Consider the following 12,964-nt stretch of genomic DNA (forward strand, 5'->3'; position numbering starts at 1 on the left):
GCTTCCAATTACTTATCCATCTGCAGAAGAAGACTTGGCTTCTCATGAGGATTCTGTGCCTACTGCCATGACAACTCGTCTGCGCAGGCAGAGTGAGCGGGAAAGAGAACGTGAGCTGCGTGATGTGAGGATTAGGAAAATGCCTGAGAACAGTGACTTGCTTCCAGTTTCACAGACAGAGCCCTCTATATGGACGGTCGATGATGTCTGGGCCTTCATCCATTCTTTGCCTGGTATGTGACTCCCCTAGCCTGGATGCTTTTTCCTTGTGCCTTCACAAGAAAGTGACGTTACGTCCATCCACAGCTTTGGCATTGAAGGCTAGAGAAACTGTGTGTGCGTTTGCTATTGAAATGTGACCTGCTTTCTCTTACCTGTCCTCAGAATGACTGTGCACTCCTTCATGCCCCCAAACGAGTAAAAAACGGACTGACTAGTCCTGCCGTTGCTCTGATGCCCAGTCAGTGAATGGTAAGGTGCTCTCTTCTCTGAGGGCAGGAGAGTGAATCAGACACTTCTCCCCTTCTGCTTCTCTATTTTCTAATCATTTTCCTCTTTGTTTCCTCAGACAATTCTTTTAGAAACTGAAACAAGAAAGACCATATTTTTTTGTGCGTGTATTTTTGAAAGCTAATTAACACTGTAGAATAGGACAAACTTGATTTCTTTGTAAAAATGTGACATCCATTCTAATGCTGAGGGTGACCTTCTTATGGCTGCCTGCTCTCTGATACTTACCTACTAGCTTCAGCTTCCCCTACCCCCCCTTTTGTGTTTTTGAGACAGAGTTTCACTGTGTAGCCCTGGCTGTCCTAGAACTCACTCTGTAGGCCAAATTGGCCTGAAACTCATAGAGATCCATCTGTCTCTGCCTCCTGAGTGCTGGGATTAAAGGCATGCCCCACCACCACCCGGCTAGACCTTCTTCTTTTACTGAGTTCATTTGCATTTAAGATCATTACATATCATTAAGAAGAGACAGTGTTGATTGGTTTTATTTAGGCCATCCTCCCTCCCTCCCTTCCTTGCTGATGAAATGGTAGTATTTCTGAATTGCTTTAACCAACCAATAATCCTATTTGTGCAGTCAGTTATTGCTTTTCCAAAAGTTTATCTTAGAGTAGCTTAGGGTAAATCTTATACCAGGAAAATGTGTTTCGCTTTCTTTCTGCCTTTCTGGTATTTATAAATATCTTTCTGAGCTCCTTCAGGCTGTTTCTTTTTCTTGAGTATTTTTACAAGCTTTTCTCATAGTAGGAATAAGCGTATACATTTTGTGATCTCTTACATTTTCTTTTCAGATAGGATGAGCTTCCTTCTAGTCAGGGCCCCTGTATTTTTATTCCTGGGTTTCTGTTATTTTTGTTTTATCATGTTATTAAGTGCTTAGTGGGTCTATGTTAAGGCACCCAGGTAGGAGATTCAGTCTCAGAACTGTTAGGGTGAGAAGTAGCATGAACTTGTGGGCACAGAGCCCTTCTGGTTAACCAATTTCAGGCTATCTTCTGTACTTTAGTGAACTGCCCTTTCAGAAGGACTATTCTATGCTGATCTGTGAATCCATAGATTGGATTTCTCTGTAGAAAAGTAAAGTAGGAATTATTTCTTTAAAGTATAACTGCTTCTGTATATGTCTTTGGGGACATGTTTATACAGCAGTATTGAGTGGCACTTGGTGTCTTTCCTGCAACTTTAGTGAGGTCAGTTTGTGCATAGGATGTTTTGATTTAGATTTCAAAGTGGGAGAATTGATTGTGGACACTGGAAAATTCAGGTGAGACATGAGCAGGGCCAGTGTGTTACCTAGAGCTATTTCCTCGGTCATGAGGCAGCAAAGCTGCCTGGCTGCCTCCTGTGTGTAATGTACTCAGGGCTCGGCTTCAGGCTCTCGCAGTGTGAGCCGCTGTCAGTCAGGGTATTGAGTTCTCACAGAACTTTTATTCAGAGAATCTTGAATACTTAAAAAAACATCTTGTTTTTCCCCAGTGAGTTTCTAGATGTGTGCTTGTCTCCTTTCTATAAGTCACTTCATATTTTTTTCATTTTTGTGCTAATGATACTTTTTGTGGTTGGCTTGAGAAAATTGGGATCTAAAAATGATGATAATGCATACTATTTAATCATGCTGTTTCCCAATACACTTTAAAATTATTTTGCTAGTGCCTTTACTGTCTACCTACAAACTGACATCTGGAAAGGAACCTCAGTCAAGAGGAAGAAGAGCATGCTGAGTGCTTCCTCTCAGGAGCTTTTTGTTTCTCTTCCCAGTGCAGCTTTTGTGGTCCCCTCTCTTTTACTCCTCATTTCTGAATCTAAGTAAGCCTATCCTCTTTCTCTCTTTCCTTCCCTGGTTCTTATAAATAAGACTGGAGAGAAGAACCTTAGTTCTTCCATAAAAGAAGGATGAAGTCACAACTAGATGCAAGATTAGTCAGTTTTGTTGAGAGCTACTTCTGGGAAAAGAAAAAGGGGCTTTTCTATGGTGAGTAATCCCGTTTCATCTATATGTGTGGTACTTGGGCAAAGCCATACAAATTACATACAGGACTTTGAAATATAAATTTTTGAAAGTCTGAGAAATTACCAAAATAGAGAAACGAAAAGCTGGCTGCTCTATAAGATGCAGTAAAGGAAGAAATAACAGCCAGTGAGGGGCACTAAGGAAAATGATGGCCACTCAAGTGAGCACATGCGTGAAGCACGTTACTCCACAGACAGCTCTCCACAGTGGGTGACATGTTTCCAGTTATCATTTCTTCACCCATCCTTATGTAAATGTCTGCTGCACTGTAGTGCTTTGGGGGTGCTCCTGGTCTGTGGGTAGACCTTGTCATCTTACAAGCTAGATGATGACATTGACAATGGAAAGGAGAATCATCCTAGCAAACTGTTGTATTCCAAGGTGCAAATTAATCATTTTCTTTTCTAATCATCTGCTTCTGTGATTCCACCTTGGAATACTGATTTGAATACAAAAAGGCTGTGAAGCTGTTAGGTCTTGTTCTTAAGCTAACTTTATACTTTCACTGTTTGTGAGGAAGCTTTTATGTTTTTGCATTCTCTTCTCTTTGGACTCCTTAGTTCATTACTGAGCTTAGAGGTCTCTTTCCTATGATAGAAATGATTGGGTATTTGGTAGGCCATAGAATAGTTGGGTTTAGATAGTGGAGCCTACTTTAGGTTGAGGCTTTGCACTGCTTGCTTGGCAGAAGATTGCCAAGTAAGATTTCATGATTTCAGAGACAGCTTGCTTTGCATGTTTTATTTTATTTTATTTTTACCAAAAAGTTAAGGTGAAGCGAGCTAAGGGGTGTGGTGACATGTTCAGAGGTAGAGCACTCGCCTGCCATTCTCAGGATTCTGGGTTCTAAAAAACGGATGGGGGCTAAGGCACTTTCCTTAGCATGTATGTGGGAAAACAAGGTAAGTTCAAGACCAGCCTACACAGGCTAACAGAGAAAAAAAATGAGTAGAAATGACTTGAGTGATGTTAAGCTTTGAAGTTGACATTACGAGTTGAACAGTATGGTGTGTGTCAGCCGTCCTGTAACATGTTAATACTGGGGGGTTTGTTCTCTCTGAGGGAGCAATACAAATATTTTAGACATACTTGGAGTTATGCGAATTCAAAGAAGGTTTGGGTGGTAATGGAAGTTTATAATCTGACACTTTAGAAAATATTTCCAGATTATTATTTTATTTTATAAAATAACATTTTATTCCTCTCTGCCTATATGTGAAGTTATGTTATGGGAATATGAGCCCATAAGGTGTAAAGCCTATCATTTTTGCATGGGAAATGCAATGTATTGACTGATTTTTCTTACCTATTGTTATTATTTCTGCAGTGTTTTTTAAAAGCAAGATTTCCAAGTAAACTTTCCTTGGTTTTGGCTTCTTCAAGGATGAAGCCCAGGCTTACCAGGGCAATGGTTTATTAGCTTCTGTTGCAAGCTCTCAGACCCAGGGACAGAAGAACTGTCACTGTTAGGAGCTCCGTCTAATTGTGTGTAACTCTAACCTTCCTCTCCTGGAATTCCAGGCTGCCAGGATGTTGCAGATGAGTTCAGGGCACAAGAGATTGATGGACAGGCCCTGCTCTTGCTAAAAGAAGACCATCTCATGAGTGCAATGAACATCAAGCTGGGCCCAGCCCTGAAGATTTGTGCACGCATCAACTCTCTGAAGGACTCTTAACAGGAACCCAAGACTTTGATGTATTATCAGTTATATCCCTCATAGTAGGTAATGGTAAAGCCTCATTTGACTGAGAATATTAGACTGATGATGGAAGGCCAAGCACTTTGGGACCGCCACTTGCAGTGCCGACATTTCTCTTCAGATACCCTAACTCATCATACATTTTCATAATTAGCCAACGTTGGTAAAGTTAATTTTACCAGTTACATACAACACTGAAAGACTTGTTACAGAGGCCCATATTTTTCAAAGAAACATGTTATACTAGATAATTTTTTAAAGGTAATGTTTATCATTAGTATAAGAGAAGCCTTTTAAAAATAATTATTGATTTACAGTCCCCCTCCTTTGATTCTGTTTTCTTATACATTTTTCTACCCTGTTAGTTTTCCAAAGGTTATCGTAGAGATATAAGGTAATTTAGGAGCCCATTGACAGAATCGAATGCAATGAAATATCAGTATGTTTAAAAAACCCATCTTCCTGACAAATGCTTTGTCTTTAAAACAGGATCGTGTTCTTGCATAAGCAGTATTTATGGAGGTCACAAGAGTCTGTATTCTAGACTTCACCCAGATCGGCATGACTGACAGTTTTCCTCTTGGTTTTGTACATTAAGAGCAATAGTTCTCAGTGAAGGTCTCTTTTTGTCCTCTAGGGGGCATTTGGCAATATCTAGACACATTCTGGTTACCAAAGCCTGTGGCTGTTACAGGAATTGAGGAGGTGGTAGTGGCAGCCAGAGATGTTGTTGAAAGCTCTTCAGTGCACAGGACTATTACCAAGAATGACCTTTTAGAGATGCTAGCAGTGCCAAGGTTGAGAAGCTGGTGAGCAAGGCGTGCTACGTGTTGGTCTTTTTCACGTGCAGGGAACATACTTTAAAGATAAGGTCTGATAAGAATTACATGTATAGTGAAGTATTATTCAAATGGCATTAATGTTCTGCTGAAGGTTTTTTTTTTTTTTTTTTTTTTTTTACAGTTTAACTGTATACTAGAAAAGGGAAGAAAATCCGTAAAACTGGTCTACAAGATTAGGGTAATTTACAGAACATGTGACTGATAGGGCGTACAGCACTGGTCACCTTTTCCTGACTGTTGTCCTGTACTGGTGAGGGTGGAAGATGCAGTCATGCCTGGAAGAGTTGGCAGGGGGGTGTGACCCGTTTGTGTGCTCTCTTGGAGCGACCCTGCTGAGTCTGTCTAGAATGCACATTTCTTTCTTCCTTAAGTCCTTGGATTCTTCCCATAAAGCATTGAAAGTGACTTCTCTTAACCGAAGTGTTGACTCAGCAGTTATTTTCTGTAGAGTTAGGACATTAAGACAGAGATTTCTGTGGGTGCTCTGAGAGCCTTAAAGTGCTGGACATCAGAAGAGTTGATGACTTTGCTTTCTCTATCTTTACCACATCATTAAGAAATCTGAGCAGTTAAAGGAGTGGCTAACAAACCCTTGGCCACAGACGTCGGAGACAGCAGAGTCTGAGTTTACTCATTTACACTGCTCTTTTCAGAGACTCTGTTGAGCCAGTAGAAGACTAACAGATGTCACAAAGGTATCACAAATATTTATCTTTTGTCTTTGTGTACATTAGAAAATGTTGGTTATTTTTATACAAAAATATAGTGGGTAATTTTTTTAATCTTTAGATGCCTCTTGTTTGAATGTATGCTTTGTGGGATTGTTAATGTAGTAGTTGAAAAGGTGTTCACTGGTAGTCCTGTGTAGACTCAGAATGTGAAAGTAGTGGGAGGCTCATGTTTCCAACCTACAGTAGTATAGTCTCTGTTACATATTTCGTTGCATCACATTTTGTTATTAACGTTTCTAGAAAGGTAGGTACTCTCTAGTCCATCTAGACTAGATGGACTAGAGATTTACTACATTTATTAGTAGTAATGACTCATCATGGGAGTTGTCATAGATTTCCCCCTCATCCTCCTAAACATAGACTAAGCAGCACTCAGAGATTGCTACTATATGAAGGAGGCACAAAGGTAGATTTCCTCTGGAATTAAAACTGGATTGTAGTAATCCACAGTTAATACAGAGTTGATTGTCCAGTATAGACCTCCAGCAATAATGCTTCCCTCCTGCAAATGACTATATATATATGTAGTCTCTAAGGTATTAACTCTACAGTTCTAGAATCAGCCTACTGTGTGCTTATGAGAAGCTCCTGGGCCTAGCGCTGCCTTTAAGCAGCGCACAGGAAGAGCTTCTGCTAGAGAATGCCTTCTTGTCCTTAACCTCAGATGTAGTCCAGATCTTCTGCTGTCCGCACTTAAGTTCAACAAGAAAATACACTTTTTTTTCCCCTTACAAGTGGGTTGTTTTATTAATAATGGCTTGTTTGCTGTCATTTGGTAGTTCTCCCATTGCTGCAGGTATTTCTTTAATTTAATCATCCTAATTTGAAAACTTTAATAATATGTATGTCCCCCTCTCTCCTGAGCATTAGATTGTTCAGTATGACATAGATAGGAAGAATGCGATTTTCATTCCCTTTTGTATTACTAAGTGCTTTAAGAACTTTCCTGGAGGAAAAAAATGACAAGCAGAGGGGAATATGGGTTCATCCTATTTTTGCTACTTGAGTTTGCATTTCCTTACTTTAAACCCCTTTTCCACTATGGGACATACCTTTCACATTTTATTTAAGTTCTATGTTCTTAGGGAAATAAAACAGCTGGCTTGTAAAAGTTACTTTATATGACAATACTTACAAGCTTTGTGTAGACATGTGCAAGGCACAGCTACCGAGCTTCATTATAAATCAGCACAGCATAGGAATGCTGTCTTCGTACGTGACAGCTCTGGGGGCATGTAACTGTGATGGTTACACTCACTTCCATTTGCTGTGGAGTTCTTTCTAATTGTTACATCCGGGCTAAAGCTTCACCTGGGAGGAGATATGCTAGAAAAGAGGAAAGAAATGGCCGTGAATGAGCTAGAGATGGCTAAGAGGCAAATGGAACTTCCCACTTTTGCAACATTGAACACATTTCTGCACTTTTGAAGTTATCTAAATAAATAGAAGTGGGTTTTTTTTTTGTGTGTGTGTGTGTGTTTTAGGAATCCTGCTGCTTTCCTCTTTTTGTTGTTTGTATTGGACCATGCTTTTAAATAATTTTTTTACATAGTCAATCTTCATATAGTAAGTGCAAAATTGTTAGTCACAGATCTGTTTACAATACGAGTCTTGGATTGACGTCTTTCACAGGACACAGTTTCTTACAAGTTTGTTTAGTTGTGTGCCTCAGAACTCAGAGCCATGCTTTAAGGGACTCAGTACGATCCTGAACCAGAGTGGTAGGGAAGAGATAGAGTCGTGTAATTTTAGGCTTTGATTTCATGTGTATACGTGATTTTAGAAAGAATAGATTATTACTGATGCATGTGAATGAAGCTGGTCTTGCAGCTATTGTCATTGTATGAACTCTGACTGGGAATACTGTTAAAGCATTTCAGACATGTTTTCAGCCTGAGAGGCTGTATGTTGCGGTTTGAAGACTTTCATCCTTTGTGATGCCGGCAACACTTGCTGCCAACTGGTATTGTTAGTGGCATGGAATGGCTTCACCTCATTTCCTTCACTAAGCCCCTTCTGCCCCCAATCCTACCCCAAATAAACTGCATAGAGCTTTCTTCTTAGTTCTTGCTTGGGGTTGGGTAGTATCCTGCTTGGAAATCTTCAGGATTTTTTAATGAGGCTAGACCTTTATAACCATACCAGTTGTATTACAATGAAAGGTTTGTCAATCTATGCAAATCATTGCCTAGGTATGTTTCTTGTGCACCGTACATCTAACTGTGTGACTAGTTGGACCTTGGACCCATCTTTTTTTTTTGTTTGTTTGTTTTGTTTTGTTTTGTTGTTGGGAGCTGACAGGAAGACGACACTGCTAGCTAAATGAAGACATTTAACATGATGGTGGTCATTAGCAGCTTAGAAAGACCCATGGTGCTGGGTGGTTGGACTCCCATTGTAGCAATATAAAGGTCTTACAGTGTGTTAGTTGTTTTGTTTGCTGGTACTAGGGTCTGCGGTCAGGGCTTCACACTCCACCTCTGAGCTTACATACTGTGCTTTCTGCTTGATTGCCTATACTAACCTGGAATTGTGATCCTCTGGCCTTCTTTCAAGTGCTGGAGTGGAGGCCTGTGCCACCATGCCAAACTTAGCCCTGGTGGTTTTAAATGTCAAGATTTGCCTTTAATCAAATGAGTTCTTTCTCTTATCACCTGACCCTGCTCTGAGGTGGGTTGATGTTACTGGTACCACTGGTACCCAAGTGAGTAAAAATATGTGTTAGAAATAGTAAATATGTTACTAATATTTAATTTTAACCTATTGAACCATATATCTTAAATTCTCTGGGAAGATATTTCTCTTGTGTTAGAAGATTATAAAGTGCATTACCCTATAGTGTATAGTTGAAATAAAAGTTGTTTCTTCAATTTAAAATGTTGAAAATGACACTAACTTTTTAAAAAAGTTACCCAAAATATTAAGACCTTACAAGTTGTGTGTATTAGTTCTAGAGTTCAAGCTATTTTGAAATTATACTAAGAGATTTTTTTTTTTAAAGTTACAAGGTACCAATTGAAGTACAATTACTACCATCATGTTTCAGAGTAGAATATTAGGAGGTTCTGCCCTCTGTTGTGAAGTGGTCCCAGCTTCCTAAGACAGAGTCCCATGTGTGTACACACTCTCTGGCAAGTGCCATAGTTAGGGAAATTATTTCCATGGTGATTTTATTTTTTTTTCTCTTTTGGTAGCTTGTGAACATTGTGTTTTATTTAAAAATGCAATTCAAGTAAAATGTTAGGTACAGAATGAGATTCTGACACCTTATATTTAGGCAGAGGTCTTTCTATTGCTTTTCAAGTATACACCTACTGCTCTCTGTGATATTCCTGGTATTGGGTATGAATCTGTAGAAAGAAAAATTTTAAAGAAGGTATGTAATGAATGAATTTTAATTTTGAAACAATCAGTATAAATTTAAAACATTATGCTAGCATGGCATAACTTTATGGAATATAAGAGGGATATAGCTAAGTCCTTTTATACTGTCTGAATTAACACCAGTCACCATCTTAGATGTCCTAGTCCCTATTACCTTTTGGCTTAATGGAGTACGTCAGTGTTAACTGTGCTTTGTGGACTTTTCTCTGATGGTGGTGAAAAAGACGTGGCGATTACATTATTGAAACAAACATGAACTCACTGTAGAAGGAAGGGACTTTTGTAGTCTTGCCTCAAGTAAACTAAATATGTACAGTGTTTAAAGTTCGTGTACTTAGTACCTGTGTTAAATGTTTTGGTAGTACTAAAAAATGAGCAAAATTACTCTTTTTCTTTAGTAGTGAGTAACATAAATCCACCAGCTGCATTACCCTGCTGAGTGGAGGTGAAATACTGTGGTTGTAAGACTTGGCATTACTCCAGATGACAAATTGGCTGTGTGTGACACCTGGGCAGTTGCTTGGTTTGTATTCTCATCTGAATGCACAGTGTGATACCTGCACTGTTGATTTTTGGCTTAAGTAATTACTGAAGAAATATCCTCCCCCAGCTCTAAAATCACAGCCCTGAGCTCCATAATTGGGCTTACCACAGTATGACTGAACGACAGGTGATACTATTCACACGCACTTACTCATCCATTTGTCAACTACTGGACACTTGGCTTGTGTGCAGCATCTACGACTAAAAAGAAGATAACGCATCAAGTCTTCCCAAACAGCCTCACTGCTGCTTAAGCATATATGTACTTTCTCCCAGCTAATGTCCTGTTGCCTGGGAACTGGGGTTATTAACAACCAAGGGGTCCAGTCACATCACCCCTCTCATACTGCACGTCTGTCGACAAGAGAACACCTGCCGTGACAGCTGTGAGGGCTGTGACAGACAGTGTCAGACTAGTCCTGGGCATGGTGTGTGGCAGGTGAGGAGCTGATGTAGAATCTTAGACATCTTTAGATCCAGTATTGATAAGAGCAGTTTTCCAAAACAGAGACATCTAAGAGGAGACCAGAACAGGCTGCTGCTGGTTCTCCAGTGTTGACTGTGGTGTGCACTGCTGTCAGTCAGAAGAGGGATGCACTGCATCGTGACACGCAGGACTGGTAACGCAGCAGGTCCTGCTGCGCTGGCAAGTATTTGGGGAGTAAAGATGGAGTCACAATCAATTTTAATTGGGTAAATTCTCTTGTAACTCTGGGATTCTGTGAATCAGGTTGTAATTTTTTCTTTAAATACTAATATCAGTTGATGATACTAACATTCTTTATAAAGATATAAAATATATTTTAAAAACTTATGTATCATAGCTGTAGCTTTTTAAGGTGGGAAAATGTCCAAGTAAAGTGTTAGATGACTATATATAATGATGCATTCAAACAGATTTTCTTTTTTTTAAGGTATACTAATCTAAATAGCCCAGTAATCTGGCCTTTAAATTGTTCTGGGGTGCTGGTACTCTTAAAGTGTTTTAAGTTCTTTAAAGTATACCTAAATTGTGAAATATTCCATGCTATTTAGATCTCTGTTGCATTAACACTGATTTTGTAGATGTATTCTTGGAACTTCATACTTCAGCCAAGAATACAGAGATTGTAATTTTGTATGTGATTTCTCACGTTGATGGACTGCTAATCACCTCATTCAAAAGATGGGTCTTTTGTTTTGTTTTGTTTTTCCAAAATTGAGAAGTTCTTGGAAAGGGCAGGATTGTGCTAGGGATGCAGGTTGTGTGTTGCAGACAGTGTGCACAGGAGCGGATGCTGACAGTAGGAAAGGGCTCCAGGCCTCTGGATTCAGGTAGAATGTTCTCTTTACTGCTTCAGATTTGTTCCACAGGGGCAAATTGCTGTGATTAACTACTTTTTAACCTATTAAGCACATTTAAAAAAAATTACTTTTGATTCTTCCCATTGTTCTAAAATCAAAGTTTCATACTAAAAAAAATCTCAAAAGATGATTCATCAGGAAAAAAAAGCACCACCACGGGGGAAAGAAAATGTGTTTTAATCTTAGAGAAAGCAAATATTAAGGTTATATGGATGTGTCTTACATGGGATGTTGTATGAGTCCTCACAGAAAAATGACATAGTTGTAGCACCTTAGCATAGACTTCCTAGACTGGTGTTCATAGCTACAATTTTACAATGTATAACCTGAAAATGAAGTTAATTTTGCATTATAAGAGCACACCATTATCTATGTAAAAACTGTTCATTTGATGTATTTTTTTAAGAAAAGAGAAAGCACTTTCATATTACGTCGCATGTGTATGAATTTTAGACTTCCTGTTCGTATGTCTATTCAGTGAGTAAAACGGAGCATCAGATGTTTGCTGGCAATGTTAACTGCTAATGGAAGCACCTTATACTCTGCTGCTTAAACTTGCTTGGATTGCACCTTTGTTACCTGCACACTTTCACATAGAGTATTGTAACATGGCTTCGAGTGGGTCTGGGTGGAAGATTAGTGGTGGGCCTACAGGATCTTTTATTTATGTTGTTTATATTACAATAATATATTGTAGACCAGTTGTAACTTCAGTTCTTTACAAATAAAAATCTGACTGGTTATTGTATTTTTACTTATTTAAGCTTTTGAGAGATGGGAAAATCTAAGTAAAGACCTTAATGGAGGGCTGAACTGGTTATACATTTCCTAGCATAGAATTACTAAAAGTATACATTAAGTTCAATATAGCTAAGTATGTTTTATTCTTATGTTATGGCCAATTGGAAGGCAGAGACAAACATGGCGAGGAAAACGTGCACCACAGAACTAAAAGACCAGCTCCTGACATCTGAGCTCAGATGCACCTCACAGGAGCGTGTCTGCTGAGCTTTGCTGTTGGCAGTAGAGGGCTTGTCTAGCATGCCTGAAGCCCTGGGTCCAGTCCCCAGCACCACGCAGATCAGGTGTGGCTTTGGATGTAATTGTATCTATTTGCATTTTAAAACTAGAACAATGTAATTTTTTATTCCTACTTTCTCTTAGGTGTTAATGCCTAATTTTTAAACATTTTAAATACTATAGCCTAATGATTAAGTTCCGTTCCTTCCAGTGTCTCCTTGCAGCACCACTGGTCACAGATGAGCATATATGACTTAAATCAGGTCAGCCATTCACTGAGGTTTTATATCTGAAAGTAGGAGCCATAAATTGGGATAATGAAAGCCCAGGTTATTGGCAGCTGGAATTTCCTCTGCATTAACAAATGAAACGCGACATCCCCGTGATAGCCTCCTAGTTTATTTCACCACTTCATTGTGCCAGCGCTTTTATTTATTGAGTTTTGATTTTTTCGAAACAAGGCTTCTTTGTGTAGCTTTGGAGCCTGTCCTGGAACTTGCTCTGTAGACCAGGCTGGCCTTGAACTCGAGATTTGCCCACTTCTGCTTCTTGAGTGCTTGGATTAAAGGCATGCACCACCGTGACCCAGCCTGTGCCCTTTTTCTTAGAATGACTCAGGTTAGGTTTGCATCACAAGGTGTTGTCTGGAATGTTGGATATCTTAAGTGTCAAACATATGTCACAACTACTTGTTAAAACATCTTGCTTGGTGGGAGAGAGACTAAAAGATCTCACATGGCCCTGGCTGACCTCAAGGATAAGGATGACCTTGAATTTCTTGTCTTCCTGCTTACAGCTCCCCAGGTATTGCAGGCACACACTACTACACTACAGCGTACATAAACTGTTGTGTGCTGTAAGCACTCCACCTAGTGAGCC

General features: G+C 39.4%; 1 protein-coding gene across 7 annotated transcripts in view; it reads left to right on the forward strand.

Annotated features, from left to right (window-relative positions):
- Phc3 (polyhomeotic homolog 3) overlaps positions 1–11,813 on the forward strand; it is a 70,322-nt gene extending 58,509 nt beyond the window's left edge. For 6 of the 7 annotated variants that reach the window (XM_085682373.2, XM_085682377.2, XM_085682378.2 and 3 more), the window contains 2 exons: positions 2–233; positions 4,043–11,813. In XM_085682373.2, the coding sequence (XP_085538499.1) occupies positions 2–233; positions 4,043–4,197 (387 nt within the window). In that variant the 3' untranslated portion in view covers positions 4,198–11,813. Of the gene's footprint in view, position 1; positions 234–4,042 lie in introns of those variants that run through there. The other variant, XM_085682381.2, reaches the window with a different exon arrangement.
- The last annotated feature ends 1,151 nt before the right edge of the window (positions 11,814–12,964 follow it).

This window comes from Myodes glareolus, chromosome 20 (assembly GCF_982192425.1).
Source record: "Myodes glareolus chromosome 20, mMyoGla1.1, whole genome shotgun sequence".
Lineage (NCBI taxonomy): Eukaryota > Metazoa > Chordata > Mammalia > Rodentia > Cricetidae > Myodes > Myodes glareolus.